This window comes from Scyliorhinus canicula, chromosome 9, assembly GCF_902713615.1.
Source record: "Scyliorhinus canicula chromosome 9, sScyCan1.1, whole genome shotgun sequence".
In the NCBI taxonomy this organism is placed as follows: domain Eukaryota; kingdom Metazoa; phylum Chordata; class Chondrichthyes; order Carcharhiniformes; family Scyliorhinidae; genus Scyliorhinus; species Scyliorhinus canicula.
In genome coordinates, this window is record NC_052154.1 from 189,429,675 (window position 1) to 189,449,668 (window position 19,994).

Genomic DNA, 19,994 nt, shown 5'->3' on the forward strand with positions numbered 1-19,994 from the left:
ATTTTGAGGCTATGCCCCCTAGTTCTGCTTTCACATCTGGGAATATGGTGACTTTACCTTTACCTATTCGCTATCAGGTAGTAGTGGGAGCTTCCATGGCCGAGAAACAATTCAATTTACGGCGATGGATTGCATGCCAGTCATGACTCTGCTGTTGACACTCTTGCCTCTGAATTTACAAGATTCTCTTCCAGGGTTGAACACAAAACTCAAAAGCTCCAGTTCAGAGCTGAGGGAGTGCTGCATTGTCAGAGACCCCCCCCCCCCCCCATCTCCTCACTGTTAGTCCTTCCCGCTCTCCCCTCACATTTTCCCTCCCCACTCAATCTTTCCCCCAACCCCACCCCCACCCCCCCGCCCTCCCAACTCCCACCCCCCCGCCCTCCCACCCCCCAATTCCCCCCCCCCGCCCTCCCACCCCCCCCCCCGCCCTCCCATCCCCCCCCCCCCCCCCCCCCCCCCCCCCCCCCCCCCCCCCCCCCCCCCCCCCCCCCACCACACACACTCTGTTAGGGTGGATGTAAAATATCCCACAACCTTATTTGAAGGAAGACTAGGGGAGGTACCTCCAGTGTCCTGGTCAAATATTTACCCTTCAATTAACATCTTAGGGGCTGTTTAGCACAGGGCTAAATTGCTGGCTTTGAAAGCAGATCAAGCAGGCCAGCAGCACGGTTTGATTCCTGTAACAGCCTCCCCGAACAGGCGCCGGAATGTGGCGACTAGGGGCTTTTCACAGTAACTTCATTTGAAGCCTACCTGTGACAATAAGCGATTTTCATTTCAAAAGAACATTATCACATTGCTGTTTGTAAGAGTTTGCAGTGTACAAATTGACTGCAAGTTTCCAACAGTGACTTCAAACATTACTTAATTATAAATCACAAAGATGTTGTACCCAATGCAAGTCTTTATTTCTTGATGTATGAAGATGGGCAAAGTGAGGGAACAATCAGGGTAATGAGCTTGGAGAGGGGAGGAAGAATTATAGAATTGTTACTGCGCAGTAAGAGGCTATGTGGCCCACTTTATCTACACTGGCCCTCTAAACCAACAACTCACCAAGTCCCAATCCCCTACCTTCTCCCGAAAACCCTGCACATTCTTCCTTTTCAGATGGGGGCAGCAGGGTAGCATGGTGGTTAGCATAAATGCTTCACAGCTCCAGGGTCCCAGGTTCGATTCCCGGCTGGGTCACTGTCTGTGTGGAGTCTGCACGTCCTCCCCCTGTGTGCGTGGGTTTCCTCCGGGTGCTCCGGTTTCCTCCCACAGTCCAAAGATGTGCGGGTTAGGTGGATTGGCCATGCTAAGTTGCCCGTAGTGTCCTAATAAAAGTAAGGTTAAGGGGGGGGGGTTGTTGGGTTACGGGTCTAGGGTGGATACGTGGGTTTGAGTAGGGTGATCATGGCTCGGCACAACATTGAGTGCCGAAGGGCCTGTTCTGTGCTGTACTGTTCTATGTTCTATAACAAGCATTCGTCTTTCAAAGCCTAGCTTGAACCTGCCTCCACCACACTCCCAGGCAGTGCATTCCAAAACCTGACCACTCGCTGCACAAGAAAGTTTCCCTTCAGTTCATTTTTTCCCCATTTGCTAATCACTTCCATTCCTCTCATTCACGATCCTTTCGCGAGTGGGAGCAGTTTACTGAACATGGCACATAGAACATACAGTGCAGAAGGAGGCCATTCGGCCCATCAAGCCTGCACCAACCCACTTAAGGCCTCACTTCCACCCTATCCCTGTAACCCAATAAACCCTCCCAACCTTTTTTTTTGGTCACCAAGGGCAATTCAGCATGGCCAATCCAGCTAACCTGCACGTCTTTGGACTGTGGGAGGAAATCGGAGCACCCGGAGGAAACCCACGCAAACACGGGGAGAACGTGCAGACTCCGCACAGACAGTGACCCAGCGGGGAATCGAACCTGGGACCCTGAAGCTGTGAAGCCACAGTGTTAGCCACTTGTGCTACCGTGTTGCCCCTTCTCTTCTGTAAGGAGAACAGTCCTAACTTTGCCAATCTACCTTAACAACTGAAGTTCCTCACCTCCAGAACCATTCTCGTGAATCTTTACGCACTCTCTGTAATACAATCATGACCTTCCTAATGTGCGACACCTAGAACTGGACACAATGGCCGGGATTCTCCCCTACCCGGCGGGGCGGGGGGTCCCGGCAGGATGGAGTGGCGTGAACCACTCCATTTTTCTCCGCATCTTTATGGGCAAAGCCCTAACCTTGAGGGGCTAGGCCCGCGCCAGAGTGGTTGGCATCCCGCCTGATGTGTTGGGTACTCTGGATCTGTGGAGGCTACGTTTACCTTAGCAGTAACATAGACAGGCTACCAACACTTGGAATAGTACAAGTCTATTTTATTAACTAAGAGCTGTTGAACATTCTTGCATTGTGGGTCGACACTATGTTAGATTAACTGAAGACCTATGCCTAACCTGACCAGCCTAAACATGGTGGAGGTTTGTGGTACTGACTGCGAGCTCTGTCTGTCTCAGAGGCTGCATCCCGAATGAGCGGGAAAACTAGTACCCTCTGGCTTTAGAGTGACCATGCCCTAAATGATGATTCGCTGCTGTGTTGATTGGTCTTGCAGTGTGTCAGTCAGTGTGTGTCTCTGCACCATCATGTACTGACTGATGTGTATATTATGACACCGCTGGCCGGTGAGAAAGGCCTTTGGCGCCACGCCAGCCGGGGCCGAAGGGACTTCGCCGGCCGGCGGAAGTCCGCGCATGCACCGGAGCATCAGCGACTGCTGACGTTATCACCGCACATGCGCAGGGGAGGGGGTCACTTCCGGGTCCGCCATCGTGAAGGCTATGGCCAACGCGGAAGGAGAAGAGTGCCCCCACGGCACAGACCCGCCCGCCGATTGGTGGGCCTCGATCGCAGGCCAGGCCACCGTGGGGGCACCCCTGGGGCCAGATCGCCCTGTGCGCCCCCCCAGGACCCCTCCCGCGCCGCCAGTCCTGCCGGTAAGGGAGGTGGTTTGATTCACGCCAGCGGGACCGGCATTACAGCAGCGGGACTTCGGCCCATCGCGGGCCAGAGAATCGCCGGGTGGCGGGGCGGCGATAGGCGCGGCGCGATTCCCGCCTCTGCCGAATCTCTGCTGCCGGAGACTTCGGGAGACGGCGGGGGGCGGGATTCATGGCGCCCCCTGGCGATTCTCCGACCCGGCAGGGGGTTGGAGAATCCAGCCCAATATTCCAGCTGAGGTCAAGCTAGTGACTTACACAAATTCAACATAACCTCCTTGCTCTTGCACTCTGTGCCCCGTTAATAAAACCCATAGTGTGTAAGCTTTGTTAACTGCTCTCTCAACCTGTGCTGCCACCTTCAGTGACTCATGTACACACATACCCGTGTTCATCTGCTCCTCCTACCACGTTCAAGATGAACCCTCTTATCTTACTCACAGGGAAAGTCAAAGGCCCCCTGTGGAGCAGGGAGATGCATTCCTGCTGGAACGGACTAGTTTGCTCACGTGGGATCCTTCAGCGTTTACCTCAAGCCCAATATGACATAGTCAATTCAAAGTCTCTCACCGGATGAGGTTAAGCGGCTGCTCCTTGTAGAATCGGCCAAAGCGAGCCCACTCTTTGTATAACCTGTATCGCTCATTCTCACTCTTGGGGTCATGTGATTTCTTCCAGTACCTACACTGTAGAAACAAACAAACAAACAAGCGTGTAACAAAACTGCAAAGCGATGGAGAGGAAAGGTTTTCAAATGTTTGACTTGACATAAGGTCCTAAAAGGTTTTGACAAGATGGACAAGGACGTTTCCTCTTGTGGGCAAGTCCAGAACTAGGAGGCACGGTTGTAAAATTAAGGCTTACTCTTTTAGGACAGAGATGAGGAGAATTTCTTTTCTCTCAAGGGGTTGTGTGGCTCTGGGACTCTCTGCCTCAGGAGGTGGGGGAGGGGGTAACTGAATATTCTTAAAGCAGAGGTAGATTTATTCTCTTGCTCAACAGGAATCTAAGATTATCGGGGGTAAATGGGAATGTGGAATTCGAAACGCAGGCAGATCAGTCATGATTTTAAAAGATTTTTTTTAATTCTCTTCCTTTTTCACATTTTCTCCCAAATTTACACCCACCAGCAATAAACAATAATCAGTAACGAATATAACGTCAATCCCCATATCAACAACAGCAATCCCATCAAGCCCCAAAATAGCAGCCCACTTGTTAACAAAAAGGATCAGGAATCACCCATAGTCACCATTAACACAACATAGTCCCCCTCCACACAATCTTCTCAACTGCCCCCCCCCCCCCACCTAATGTTCGATGTTATCCAATTCTTGAAAGTGCATAATGAATAATACCCATGAATTGTAGAACCCCTCCATCCTTCCCCTCAGTTCAAACTTAACCTTCTCCAGAGTCAAGAATTCCAGCAGGTCCCTCCGTCACGCCAGGACACAGGGTGGGGAGGTTGCTCTCCATCCCAACAGGATCCAGCTTCAATAGAATGGAATAGAATAGAATAGAACATTACGGCGCAGTACAGGCCCTTCGGCCATCGATGTTGCGCCGACCTGTGAAACCAATCAAAAGCCCATCTACACTATTCCATTACCATCCATATGTTTATCCAATGACCATTTAAATGCCCCTAATGTTGGTGAGTCCACTACTGTTGCAGGCAGGGCATTCCACGCCCTTACTACTCTCTGAGTAAAGAACCTGGGCGCGATTCTCCCAGACAGGGAGAAATCGTAAGGCTGGCGTCAAAACCGGGCGGGTTTGACGCCAGCCTCCCCCTCCCCGACCGGGAACCGATTCTGGTCCCCGGTCGGGGCTAGTATGCCGCGGCCGTGAACTCCGGCATCGCGGGCTTAACGAATTTCGTTAAGCCCGCTTGCCAGAGTTTGCGCCGGCTGACGCGTCACATGACGTCAGCCGCGCATGCGCAGATTGGAAGACTCCAACCCGCGCATGCGCGGATGACGTCATCGCGCATTTGAGCGAAACCCGCGCATGCGCGGGCAGGTTGCCCCTCAGCCGCCCCGCGAAGTGATACAGCGGGGCGGCGGAAGGACAAAGACTGCGCGGGAATCGGACCCGCTGCCCGCGATCGGTGCCCACCGATCGCGGGCCCATGGCACCCTTGGCACGGCCGTGGTACTGCCGTGCCAATCGGTGCCATGGTTGCCAAGATCGGGACTTTACGGCCGTTTTTACGAACGGCCAGACCAGGTGTGTTTGCCGTTCGTAAAAACGGCCGTAAAGGACTTGGAATTCGGCCCATCGGCCAGCTGAGAATCGCTGCTGGCCGTAAAAAAACGGCGGCAGCGATTCGTGTCGGGGGTTGGGCGTGGGGGGGGGGGGGGGAGAATAGCGGGAGGGCGTCGGACTAGCGTGGCCGTAAAAATTTACGACCCCCGCTATTCTCCGCACCGTCGTGAGTGCGGAGAATTGCGCCCCCTATCTCTGACATCTGTCCTACATCTATTTCACCTCAATTTAAAACTATGTCCCCTCGTGCTAGACATCACCATCCGAGGAAAAAGCTCTCACTGTCCACCCTATCTAATCCTCTGATCATCTTGAATGCCACTATTAAGTCACCTCTTAACCTTCTTCTCTCTAACGAAAACAGCCTCAAGTCCCTCAGCCTTTCCTCATAATATCTTCCCTCCATACCAGGCAACATCCTGGTAAATCTCCTCTGTACCCTTTCCAATGCTTCCACATCCTTCCTATAATGCGGCGACCAGAACTGCACGCAATACTCCAAATGCGGCCGCACCAGAGTTATGTACAGCTGCAACATGACCTCATGGCTCCGAAACTCAATCCCTCTACCAATAAAAGATAACACACCGTACACCTTCTTAACAACCCTCTCAACCTGGGTGGCAATTTTCAGGGATCTATGTACATGGACACCGAGATCTCTCTGCTCATCTCTTACCATTAGCCTAGTACTCTGTATTCCTGTTACTCCTTCCAAAACGAATCACCTCACACTTTTCTGCATTAAACTCCATTTGCCACTTCTCAGCCTAGCTCTGCAGCCTATCTATGTCCCTCTGTAACCTGCAACATCCTTCTGCACTGTCCACAACTCCACCGACTTTGGTGGAATATGGCCTCCGCGGGGGCCCGGGTCGATCAGCCATGATTTTATTGAAAGGCGGGACAGGCCCAGGGGCTGATTCCGCTCCTATTTCATAGTTCGTAAATATCTATGTGCAGAAAGATGGTTCTGGAATGAATTTCACTCTGAGGTTAAAGCCAACGTGTAAATACCTGTGACAAACAGGAGTCTGCACCCACTCTCCATTCCTTTTTCTGTACATGGATAATTGTGGCAGTGCCTTATTTGATACCTTAGGTGTTTGATCTGACACTGAAAATACTCAATAAACAGCGTCAGCACACCTTGAATTAGCTTCATCGCAGTGCATCTAACAGGTGCAGCCTGACTGCCTGACAGACTTCCAGGATTGACTGAATTCCTGACCGTACCGCTGAGAATTTCCAGTCCCACCCTGGCGGGTTTTCCTGCAGCGGATGCTGCGATCCACTTAATCCCCATTCACTTCGGCAGGACCTGGAGATCCCACCAGTGGGAGGAGCCACAAAATCCCACCCTCTGTAAACCTGCTTTCTTATTCGCAAAGGAGACAACCTCAGAGATGTAATGTCAAGCACTGGTGACATTCTTACATGACTCGTAAAGAGCTCGGAACTAATCGGTGTGAGAATGCGCAACCAGAGTGCCGCATTCCGTGTCACACTGCAGCCAGGCGCTGAGGAACAATGCATCGATCCACCAGCCAAATGGAGAACTGCAGGAAGTACATTCAATGAAGGTCCAGAATTTTGAGTGCGATTGTTACAAATTTGCCGGAAGTAAGCATAGCAGCATTGTGAGAAGGAGCTTTGTCATCTCGCAGACAATGTGGGAAAAATAGCGACATGATTTTTCCAAACACACCTGCTGCCCTGTCCTCCAAACCATTGAGTCAAGGAATGATGGCCGGGATTCTCCGACCCCGCGCCAGGTCGGAGAATCGCGCCACGCCGCCCTGACTCGGCGATTCTCCGGCGCGATTTACGGGCACCTGTGGGATCGCCACCGCGCCGGCCGGGGATGTTGAAAGCGTTCCCCCCCCCCACCCCCCGGGGATTCTCCGGGCCTGGATGGGCCGAATGGCTGCCGAGTTCGGCCGAGTCCCGTCAGCATGGGTTACGTATGGTCTCACATGGCGGGGCCTCGGAGCTCTGTCTGCAGGGGCCATCCTGGTGGGGGGGGGATACTACCCCGGAGGGGGCCTCCACGGTGGCCTGGCCCCCAATTGGGGTGCAGGCTATTTCTGGGGGGGGGCCGATGTTCCTCTGTGCCAGGCCCCTGTAGGGTTCTGCTATATTGCCCGTGAGCCAGCGCGGAGACGGGAATCCACGTGCATGCGCGAACTCGCGGCGACCGTGGCGCGCTGGCTTTCAGGCGCCGGAGCTGCGGAGACCACTCTGTCGCCATACTAGCCCCCCAGGAAGGGGTGGATAGCTGCCAGGTGAAGCCCGTTGACACCAAAGTGGCTCGCGCCACTTTTGACGCCAGTTTCAGAACTTGGCCACAGGATTGGAGAATCCTGGCCGATATGTCTAGTGACCAGCACTGAGATGTCCTCTGGTCCATTTGTTCCAGCTGCTCCGAATGGCAGGGGGCTTTGTCACCTGGTCAAGGTCATCCACCCACTGGCACAGTTCCACAAGAAGGTAAGAATTGTCCTGTTACAGCAAAGCCTTTCAATGGCATCACAGTCGTGAACATTCATCGTCTTTAGCACATTTTCCAGTCAAAGTGCCAAGATGTGCCGCCTCCACCAGGAGCTTAAAAAAACCAAAGTTGGCTGTAAGACTATCCAACGAGGTATCACTCACCAGCCCTTCTATGGAAAGGTAGTGATGCTCGATCAATGACTCCAGAAGTGAGATTGGATGACAATTCAAGGCTTTATTGTACTAGATGTTTCCCCCAGCAGCGCAGGTACAGAATGCAGCTGCTGGGGAGACACAGACTCTTATACTCCGCCTTACTGGGCGGGACCAGCAGGCAGGCTTCACCAATGATATAGCAGTCTCAGGTAGCTCCCACACCAATGATCTTACAGCATTGTCCAGGGTACCGTAATACCCCTAATACTGACTACCGCAGGTAGATACTGCAGGAGCGCATCACCACCTGCCCAAGACAAGGGACATCTTAACCCAAGGTCACACGCAAAACATTGGCACAGCCCCTGTGCATTCCTGCCCAAGTACCCTCCCATCTTCATACTAATCCCAAAAGCATCATACGATGAGCATGATTACATTGCATCAATGTATGTCAGCAATCACTATTTGTTGATCTACCATTTGTCAATGTTCTCTGTTGATTATTCTTTTGTCTACTATGTACGTACTGTGTACGTTTCCTTGGCTGCAGAAAAGTACTTTTCATTGTACTTCGGGACATGTGACAATAAATATCAATCAATCAATCAATGCTTCTGTGAAAACGATGCAGAACATCGTACACCTGCACAAATAGGTTAAACCAGTGCACAAAAGAACTTCCCAATTTTGTGACATTGCGCTCAGCACTGTGCATGGTGCTATTTTTAAAACCAATTCCGTAATAAGAGTCTCGGTACACATGCCAAGATGCCTGAGTTGGCACGCAACCAGCGCAGAATAGCAACATTTGTCACCACAGGCGATACATGCAGCTGCTCTTAAAGGCAATGCGGTCTGCAGCAAGAGGAGAAACAAGACAGACAAGAGGGAGAGAGAGAGAGACAGGGGGTCATTTTCACTTGCTAATGTGTTCAGGACACAGACTTCCAGGCAACACAGTTGTCAAACAGATCAGCATCAATTAGGAAAATCAATTTTATTTTCCAAAAGTTTAACTCTCACCAGCCTGACCAGAGATAAAAACAGAACGAACGCTGCATCGGCACTTAAACCTGTATACCGCATAACCTAATTGTGTGGTAGGCAGGATATCCTTTTTGCTCTTTGGCACCATCCTGTTAGTGGAAAACACCATTTGTGTTGCAACTGCATCGTAGCATAATGAAACCACGAGGTTCACCCTGCTGCTCAGGTTTTGAGACAGCTTATCCTTCCAGGGCAACTTGAGGTAAACGGCACTTTACTGGGTCTGATGTTGGCAGCCTTGGGCGTATTTGTGACTACGTGTGATACCCAGCAAGCAATAATCTGATTGGGATAGCCATTACCCTGCAGGCTAGTTTTCATGCATCCTACTTCCGTTTCCCAATGACTTGGGGGCAGATTGTCTCAAATTGGATCAATGGGCAGCACGGTGGCACATTGGTTAGCACTGCTGCCTCACAGTGCCAGGGACCTGGGTTTGATTCCGACCTTCGGTGACTGTCTGTGTGGAGTTTGCACGTTCTCCCAGTGTCTGCGTGGGTTTCCTCCGGGTGCCCCGGTTTCCTCCCACAGTCCAAAGATGTGCAGGTTAGGTGGATTGGCCATGCTAAATTGTCCCTTAGACTCTGAAGGTTAGGAGAGGGTTACAGGGGATTGGGGTGCTCTTTCGGAGGGTCGGTGCAGACTCGATGGGCTGAATAGCCTCCTTCTGCACTGTAGGGGTTCTATGATTTTACAGACAGCGCATCCCTTCAGCAGGTAATAATAGGCAGATTAGCGACCATAGTCAACCAGCCTGTGCTTGCATAATTCAGAAGATGATGTCTAACGTGAGATATGATTCGGTGATTGGGCAGCAATCCCAGGTATGCTAAGAATAACACTAGCATCTCATTTAAGACCATCAGTCCGGGTTGCAATATAGTTCACTTGAAATGAAACTTACGCTGGCTGCAGATAGTCATACAGGGACCTGTCCTCTGCAGGCTAAAGGAACTTGTCCAGGCACTGCGCATTTTTTCAATTAAACAAAAGCTGTGTGCGTGTGTGTGTGGGGGGGGGGGTTCTTCCCCTCCAAGTCACTCACCACACTGACTTGGAAATATATCGCCGTTCCTTCACTATCGCCGCGTCAAAATCATGGAACTCCCTCCCTAACAGCACTGTGAGTAAACCTACATTACATGGACTGCAGCAGTTCAGGAAGGTGGCCCACCACCACCTTCTGAAGGGCAACTGGGGATGGGCAATAAATGCTGGCCTATGCAGCGAGGCCCACATCCCATAATGAATAAAAAAAACATCCTGGCTTGGAAATATAGGGCGGGTCAGAGAATCGCTGGGTGGGGGTGGGGGGAGGGGCGCGATTCACGTGACGCCGCTCCGATGTCGGTCCGGTCTGCGGCTGCTCAAAGCAGCCCCCCCCCCCCCCCCGGCGATTCTCCCCGTGCGATGGGCTGAGTGCCCGCCGAGTTAGGCCGAGCCAGCCGGCGCCGTTCTCGTATGGTCCTACACGACGGGACCTCAGCGTTCATGTTGCGGGGGGCCTGCACGGTTTTATCCGACCTCGGGGAGGGGGGGGGGGGGGGGGGGAGGGGCTGCACGGTGGCCTGGCCTGCGATCAGGGCCTACCGATCGGTGGTGGGCTGATCCAGGTGTGTTCCTCCGCACCGGGCCCTTGTAGCTCTCCGCCATGTTGCGTCGGGGCTAGCGCGGTGAAGGCAACCCACGCGTTGTGCGAGTTTGCGCCGGCCGTAGTGCGCGTGCGCGGACCCCCGCCGCCCATTCTGACGCCCGTATCGGCAGCTGGAGCAGCGCGAGGCTCTCCAGTGCCATGCTGGCCCCCTGTGCAACGCAGGATCGCTGATCCAAGGGGCAAGATGTCTCCGTTGTAAAACGCTCCGCTGTTAACGACGGCGTCAACACTTAGCACCAGGATCAGAGAATCCCGTCCATATTGTTGTTACTGGGTCAAACTACTGAAACTCCCTTCCTAACAACACCATGGTACTTCTTTCACCAGAGTGGTTAAGGCAGTGGATCCCCAACACCTTCTCGAGAGCAATGACGGTTAGACAATAAATTCTGGCATTTTCAACAGCACCTGCATCCCATCAATGAATTTTAAAAAACTCAAACGCTCTAAAGTTTCCTCATCTGAATTTTAGTTGAAACATTATAGCTGCAGGAGGGGGGGGGGGGGGGGGGGGGGGACAATCATAGAATCCCTACAGTGCAGAAAGAGGCCATGAGTGCAGAAAGAGGCTATTCAGTCCATCAAGTCCACACCGATCCTGCGAAAGAGTACCCTACCCAGGCCCATTCCTGCGCCCTATCCCCGTAACTTAACCTGCACATCTTTGGACCGTGGGAGGAAACCCAAGCAGTCACGGGGAGAAAGTGCAAACTCCACACAGCCAAGACGGGAATCAAACCCGGGTCCCTAGCGCTGTAAAGCAGCAGTGCTAACCACTGTGCCACCCAATTTACAGGATTATGTACTTGCTGTACACTCCGATGCGGTGGCGAGGGGAGGTCGTGTAGCTCAGCTGGCTAGACGACCTGCATGTGGGTCAGATTCATGTCAGCAGCCAGCCAATTATCTCCATTCTGGCTGAAATAGATATGGGGTCTGTCTCCTTGCCCTCCCTGTGGTGAAAATCAGGCATTTTGCCCAGGTAGAAGGATCTATCTTCGGGCGGAGAACTTAAGACGGATTCACACCTATATGTGAGTAAAAGTATTGCAATGGACAGGTCTCCCTCCCACAACTCAAAGATATGCAGGGGGTGGATCGGCCATATCTTTTTATTAAAACAGTAAAACAAACTGTACAAGGCCAAACGATACAAACACTAATTTTGCGTTGGAGAAACAGGGTACCCTCCCCTCAGTACCAATGTCCGGGGAGGGGGTGTAGGATACTCTGATTATTAAAACAGTTCACAAAACAGTTGTACCAAAAACAAATGGTACAAGCGCTAAGCTTTGCGCTGAAGAGACCAGATACCCTCGCTTCTGGACCAACAGAAGGGAAAGGAAGAGGGGGGTGGTGGGGAGAGAGGGGAACGGAGGGTGGTGGGAAGGGAGGGAGTCAGGGTGTTGGTGGAGGGTGGGGGCAATAGGACACTGCCTGAATGATCTCTGGAGGCAGAATAACAAAAGAACCTTCAATTATGATGTGCCAGATTCCGGGAGTCCCCCCCAGAGGGAGTGAGGGCCGACACAGATCGGCCACACCAAATTGCCCCTTAATTGGGAAAAAAAAATTTAACAAGTGTAGCAATGGATTCAAACTCTCAGATCCCGGTAGACTTGAGCTAAATTCATTCTTTTCATCGTGATACACATTGGCAATATTTCAGTTCTCTAAATCCACAGCGGTGGAATAGATTCCTCAGTGGCTGGCTGAGAGATTCAAACGTTCGATTAAACTCGAGTCTGTTGAATTGCACATGAATCATGCATAGTGCTGACACAGTGGTGAATTGTTCAGCCCACCTTCCTCAATCTGTGGGTCTGATTCAATAATTTGCTTTTGTTGAACTACAATGTCGCCGCCTTTAATCCTTCAATCCATTGTCGTTACAATATACATTAGCACAGTTTGAGGACAGGAGGCCTGCTTTTATGGGATAATGAAGGATCCAGGCTAACTGGAGCGTGGTTCAGGTAGAACAGTCAGATTCTAGTGAAGCTCAAGTGCAGCTATGAAAGCTGTTTTGTTGACGCAAAAAGGCCTCAGAGCTCTCGATAAACTTCCAAAGCAAACACTAAATATTATTCTAAAAGTGGTAACTGGCTGGAAATCAGTGCTAATATTTTTGGTGGCGCAGGCAATGGGGTGTAGCAGAATATAGTTAACCTCCCAACTTGGGCAGCTATAAAAGTATTAGGCTGGCAGTGGCGATGCTGAACCTGCAGGATAAACATTTTTCTCTGTTAAGTCAGAGTTAAGCCAACCCACTGCACCAATACTGAATGTGGCTGCTTTAAAGGGCGCCAACATCTCACTAAACAAGTCTTGTTGCTTGTCTTCTGTTAAGTTCTGGTTTTGGCCAGTGGGAATAAGTGCACTAGACTAGAGGATGTCTAGTTCGTGACTCGTTAAAACGTTTATTGTAAAAAAAAATAACATGGGTTGTAGAACCAGAAGAAAATGATCAAAATTGACCAACTGTTATAAGTGTGACTATCCACTACGAAGACTATCTCCACACTCCTGAGGTAACAGTGTCACGCGGTTGTTCTCTACTACCACCTGCTGGTTGGAGGTCGCATCTATCACTATTTACATGCTTGCTTATGCATAGCATCACACCTTCTTAATCAGGAACTGCATGGGGGAAAAGTCCTTCACGGCTCAAAGAAAAACTGTTACTTACATATTTTCATGTCATTTTACTAATGTGGACCATCTCCACACTTGGGAGATGACTGAAGAGACACAAAAACCCAATCCAAAACTGTGAATCATTCGTGCAGATATTCATATTACTGGCACAGAAATGAAATTTCAGCTCCGGGATCAAATGAGTTGACAGTTGACACGAAAGTTTGAATCAGGTGCGGGGAGAGGAGATAGCGAATACAAAAGCAAAATAATAAATAGTAATCATGATGGATGAACTCCCCTTTCAGCATTCTGAGGGGCCAGATGGCCTACTCCTGAATGAAATGAAATGAAAATCGCTTATTGTCACAAGTAGGCTTCAAATGAAGTTACTGTGAAAAGCCCCTAGTCGCCACATTCCGGCGCCTGTTCGGAGAGGCCGGTACGGGAATTGAACCCGCCCTGGTGGCATTGGTCTGTATTGCAAGCCAGCTATTTACCCTCTGTGCTAAACCAGCCCCTGCTCCTAGTTCGTATGTTCTGATGAAGCGACCGTCTCCTGCACGACTCAGTCACCGCTAACACCCTTTCCCATCCCAAGCTGGTCAACACAATAATAATAATCTTTACTGTCACAAGTAGGCAGACATTAACACTGCAGTGAAGTTACTGTGAAAATCCCCCAGTGCCAGTTCGGGTACACTGAGGGAGGATTCAGAATGTCCAATTCACCTAACAAGTACGTCTTCCGGGATTTTGTAGGAGGAAACCGGAGCACCCGGAGGAAACCCCATGGACACAGGGAGACCGTGCAGACTCCGCACAGACAGTGACCCAAGCCGGGAATCGAACCCGGGTCCCTGGCACTGTGAAGCAGCAGTGCTAACCACTGTGCCGTCCTGCCGCCTGCTCATTTACATGCACATGCATGTTGTATGTACTCTGTTTAATGGAACTTCCATTTTCAGTAAGCTTTACCGAGAGAGAGAGTGGCTGATGAACACTAGCTGGTATCGTCCTCCAGGAGGGTGTGGAACTTTCAGACTAAGGCAATGGCAGCAGAGGTGTTCATGACACGTACAGTACACCAGAGTGTTATAGCCCTAATATTAGGTACAGGACTGAACCAGAAGGCATACATCTTATTGCAAACAGCCTCCCCGAACAGGTGCCGGAATGTGGCAACTAGGGGCTTTTCACAGTAACTTAATTTGAAGCCTACTCGTGACAATAAGTGATTTTCATTTCATTTCAATAAAATGTATTTTTAAATCGCTCAAAGTCAACTAACAAAAGAGCTTAAACACCAATAATCTGACTTTGACAGAAGCACACAGTGTATACTGAACAGAATACATACATCATGAAGTGGAAAAGCGGCAGTGTACGTGCCATTGTTGAGTAGCCGCTTGATCCCAAGTTTCCTCTTTCCATCTTCTGTTCCGTACTTGCATCGAGAAAGAATGTAATACACCTGGAGTAAGAATTGAGAGGGGGGAATATAATGTCAATAAACGTACAGAATGCCTTCTACACACAGCACAGGAGAGGAGATGAGCATCTTACTAATGCATTTACAATGGAGGGAGGAGGGGGGGGGAATTTCAAAATGTCCATATGATTCATGAAGGTCTCAACAGAATCCAGCGCTCCAACATGCAAAGAAACCAAATAATTCATATTTATAAAGCACTTAAATCGCAGAATGAAAGCAAGCTGTCAAATAAAAGCAAGCTGGAAATATTCATAAGATCAGGTAGCACCTGTGGACAGACATCACTGCTTTCCCAACCACTGCTTTACTTTTATGTGTAAATAGAAAAGATCAGTGCAACGGAGAGACGCTTTATTGAAACAGGGCAAAGTCTAATCCCTGGAAATGTTATAATGATGAATAACATTCAGCATGCTAAAGCCACGCCCAATAGCAAAGGGTTTAAACTCAGCCATACTTACAATTCTGTTGCGGGTAGAGGGCGAGAAAAAAGTGTCTGGGTTATCAATGGGGAAGAGTTCCTGCCTCTGTTTGCTGAAGGGCGCTGTGAAATAATCTGGTTCTGGGTTTATTATTTTTGGATTCAGGCGAAACGGTTTCAATATCCAGTCAAGTGGGTTTTCTCTTGCATGTGGAATATCATTTTCTTTAATGGGCACTTTAATGTGCATAACCTCTGCATATGTGGTCAGGACGTCCCAAGAAGCATGGATCTTCACAAAGTAAGTTTTACCATCATCTGAATCCTGGAAATATACACATCTCATCTTAGTTTGTAGCGTGACACAGCAGGTACATTTCATACCCCTCTGCTTCCAAAATTAGCATCAAACAACCGCGCAACCTCAAACAAACCATTGTTTGCAGCAAACTACCCAGCCTTCAAACCAGCGACCACGACACCACACAGCCCTGCCATGGAAATCTCTGTAAGACGTGCCAGATCATCGACATGGAAATCACCATTACACGTGAGAACACCACCCACCAGGTACGCGGTACATACTCGTGCGACTCGGCCAACGTTGTCTACCTCATACGTTGTCTATCCTCAGGAAAGGTTGTCCCGAAGCGTGGTACATTGGCGAGACCATGCAGACGCTGTGACAACGAATGAATGGACATCGCGCGACAATCACCAGGCAGGAATGTTCCCTTCCAGTCGGGGAACACTTCAGCAGTCAAGGGCATTCAGCCTCTGATCTCCGGGTCAGCGTTCTCCAAGGCGGCCTTCAGGCCGGCGACAACGCAGAATTGCCGAGCAGAAACTTATAGCCAAGTTCCGCACACATGGGTGCGGCCTCAACCGGGACCTGGGATTAATGTTGCATTACATTCACCCCCCACCATCTGGCCTGGGCTTGCGAAATCCTACCAACTGTCCTGACTTGAGACAATTCACACCTATTTAACCTGGGGTTACCCCTATGTCTGGATCTGGAAAGACTTAATTACCTGCAAATGCTCGCATTCTAAGCATTGTCTGGCATCTTTGAATTTGTCGATATATATGTTGCTTGAACATACCTCTTCATTCATCTGAGGAAGGAGCTGTGCTCCGAAAGATCGTGTTTGAAACAAACATGTTGGACTTTAACCTGGTGTTGTAAGACTTCTTACTGTGCTCACCAGAGTCCAACGCCGGCGTCTCCACATCATCCGAAATTACCATCAACTAGGAAAATAGAGAGTCCAGGGCGGAGCAATCTTTATTGATCTTTGGCGAAACAGGCTCAAGGGGTTTAACAGGAAACTGTTTTTTCCATGTTCCTATGTCCGACTTTCTAGATGCCAATATTCCAGGAGGCATAATTAGATATTTGGGAATGTGTTCTGTTTCTCACACGCGTATGTCTGAGCAAATGTTGCATTGCATCCTCTAGTGGAAGCCCCAGTACTGGCACCTCTAAACACTGCTGCACAATGCCCAGTTTCCAAGTGTTAAATTACCTGCTATTTGCAGGATGTTAAGTAATGGGTTAAGAGACATTGCAATTAGTTGTCTCATTTATGTTAAGTGTCCAATAATTGACACTGATATGTAAAGGGGCTTCAGGTGGCCTCTGGGTCTGGTGATGAGTAGAGTTTTGTGCAGAGTCAGTTTGAACAAATAAAAGTGTGTTGGTGAAAAAGGAGCAGAACTTTTGCCTCTTCATACCACAGCATCTAATACGTCTAACACAGGAAGCACATCCTCATTATGAGCCAGGAGGATTTGGATGAAGCCAACAACACAGCAGGTAATGCCCAACTCTGAAACCCTGTGCTATACAAATAGGGTGCTGACTGAGTGTTAGCGACCTCACTAGGGTGGCACTGTGGTTAGCACTGCTACCTCACAGCGTCAGGTTCCCGATTTCAATTTAGAGCTCCTGGCCCCCCTCGGTGGCTGCTAACGGTTGAGCAATGGAATAAAAGAGAGCTCCACTTACCTCTTTACTTTCAGTTTCTAGTTCAAGGCCCGTCTTCAACAGATTTAATTCAAACTCTTTCCTTCTGTCCTGAAAAAGAGGAATTTAACACAAAAGAACGTCATTCGCTGCTTTCTTCAGCAAAGAAGCTAGATTTGTAACACCAACTGAAAAGGTGCACGGTTCCACGATGGTCAGCATTGCTGCCTCACAGAGCCAGGGACCTGGGCTCAATTCCGGCTTCGGGTGATTGTCTGTGTGCAGTTTGCACTTTCTTCCCGTGTCTGCATGTGTTTCCTCCGGGTGCTCCCATTTCCTCCCACAGTCCAAAGATGTGCAGGTTAGGTGGATTGGCCATGCTAAATTGCCCTTAGTGCCCAAAGATGTGCAGGTTAGGTGGGGTTATGAAGGGAGTGAACCTGGGTAGGGTGCTCTTTCAAAGGGTGGTCCAGAGTCGATGGGCCAAATGGCCTCCTTCTGCACTGTAGGAATTCAATGGTTTCCTACAGATATCTCAAATTAGCCCATAAAGTTGGACAGGAAGTGATGTCAGCGGTAACCCCTGCTGCTGGATTGACCCGTACAATTCCACCCTCCAGTTGTATTGACAATGCTAACTCGCAAAAACACTTTGGCATATTGATTCTGACTGCCAGATGGCCCAAGCAATGACTCTTTGACCTTGCTGTCATAAGCAGTCTTCCCAAATGGCACAGAAAATCTCCAACCAGAAGAGAAATGCTGCAAAGTTAGAATCAGCACAGTGCAGAAGGATGCCGTTCTGCCCATCGAGTCTGCACCGGCCCTTTGAAAGAGCACCCCACCTAGTCCCAGGCCATCCCCACAACCCAGTAACCCCACCTGACCTTTTGGACACTACGGGACAATTTAGCCTGGCCAATCCACCTGACCTGCACATCTTTTGGACTGAACACCCCTTTGCAGCAACAATTCAGTCTGCACATTGCACAGTTGCTCCAGTTTTGCTTTCCTTTTGCAGTGCAGCCGTCGCCAGCAAGGGGGCAAAGTGGATTTGTGACGTTGGTTGGAGCTCTGTGGTATAAACGCAGAAAGGCACAGCGCAAAGAAGAGCACATCAATACCTTTGACAGTAACAATTAGGATGACATGGTCGCGGAGAGGAGACTTCAGGCTTAGCATTCATGTCGAGAGGTTTAGAATACAAGACAAGGGATGTATTTCTGAGGCTGCATAAGGCTCTGGTCAGACCACATTTTGAATATTATGATCAGTTTTGTGCCCCGTATCTAAGGAAGGACGTGCTGGGGCCTTGGAAAGGTCCAGAGGAGGTTCCCAAGAATGACCCTGGAATGAACAGCTTGTCGTATGAGGAACGGTTGAGGACTCTGGGTCTGTACTCGTTGGAGTTTAGAAGGATGAGGGGGGAATCTTATTGAAATTTACAGGATATTATGAGGCCCAGATAGAGTGGACATGGAGAGGATGTTTCCACTTGTAGGAAAAACTAGAAGCGGAGGACACAATCTCAGACTGAAGGGACGATCCTATAAAACAGAGATGAGGAGGGATTTCTTCAGCCAGAGGGTGGTGAATCTGTGGAACTCTTTGCCGCAGAAGGCTGTGGAGGACAAATCACTGAGTGTCTTTAAGACAGAGGTAGATAAGTTTGTGATTAATAAGGGGATCGGGGATATGGGGAGAAGGCAGGGGAATGGCGAAGAAAAATATCAGCCATGATTGAATGGCGGATCGGATTCGATGGGCCGAGTGGCCTAATTCTGCTTCTATGCCTTATGGCTTGTGGAGGGAAAAGAGAAGCTGGAAGTCGGATGGTGAAGGGGAGATTTGATAGATATGTCCAAAATTTGGAAGAGTTTTGAGAAGAATGGATAAAGATGAAGGAGCAGTGCTCCGAAAGCTCATGATTTGAAACAAACCTGGACTTTAACCTGGTGTTATAAGACTTCTTACTGTGCCCACCCCAGTCCAACGTCGGCATCTCCACATCAGGAGGTTTGCTAACCAGAGGCCTCAGAGCTAAGTTCATTCGCAAAAGATCTGAAGGAAGGACACCAAAGTCGATTTTTCTTTTAAGCAGTGCGTTGTTACGAAGTGAAATGTGTTGCTTTAATGGGTGTCTGAGATAGATTCTAACTTTCAAAAAGAGAATTTAATAACCACTTGAGAAGGGAAAGCAAATGCAGGCCCGTGGGGAAAGGACAGTGGAATGGGAGTAATTTTCCAAAGAGCCGACCGAGTCACAATGGGCTGGCCGGCAGTCTCCTGTGCCATCAGATTCTGCGATAATTAGCTTTGTTTGGTAGTGTTACAGACAGCTTCACTCTTCAGAGGCCTTCAAGCCAGAAAACTAACTTTTAACCTCCCTTCTCCAAATCAAGCCTTCAAAACAAGCTCAGCAGCTGACATCAGTCAAGATAGCCATTCGATTTGGGGTGTCCTTGCACACAAAGCACAGAAAGGTGGTTCGGGTGGCACAGCCAGCAGTGAAGGAGGCAAATTGGTTGTTGATTTGTTTTAAATGAAAGTGGGTGGGAGTAGAGGGCAGCACGCTAGCATTGTGGATAGCACAATTGCTTCACAGCTCCAGGGTCCCAGGTTCGATTCCGGCTTGGGTCACTGTCTGTGCGGAGTCTGCACATCCTCCCCGTGTGTGCGTGGGTTTCCTCCGGGTGCTCCGGTTTCCTCCCACAGTCCAAAGATGTGCAGGTTAGGTGGATTGGCCATGATAAATTGCCCTTAGTGTCCAAAATTGCCCTTAGTGTTGGGTGGGGTTACTGGGTTATGGGGATAGGGTGGAGGTGTTGACCTTGGGCAGGGTGCTCTTTCCAA

The 19,994-nt window shown here is 49.8% G+C and overlaps 1 protein-coding gene across 9 annotated transcripts in view; it reads right to left on the minus strand.

The window, feature by feature from the left end:
- The window catches only part of ano5a (anoctamin 5a), a 202,902-nt gene that overhangs the window by 45,439 nt on the left and 137,469 nt on the right, over positions 1-19,994 (minus strand). For all 9 annotated transcript variants that reach the window (XM_038808347.1, XM_038808344.1, XM_038808342.1 and 6 more), the window contains 4 exons: positions 17,184-17,252; positions 15,213-15,497; positions 14,617-14,730; positions 3,566-3,681 (listed from right to left, as the gene is read on the minus strand). In XM_038808347.1, coding sequence (XP_038664275.1) covers positions 3,566-3,681; positions 14,617-14,730; positions 15,213-15,497; positions 17,184-17,252 — 584 coding nt within the window. The remainder of the gene's footprint in view (positions 1-3,565; positions 3,682-14,616; positions 14,731-15,212; positions 15,498-17,183; positions 17,253-19,994) is intronic.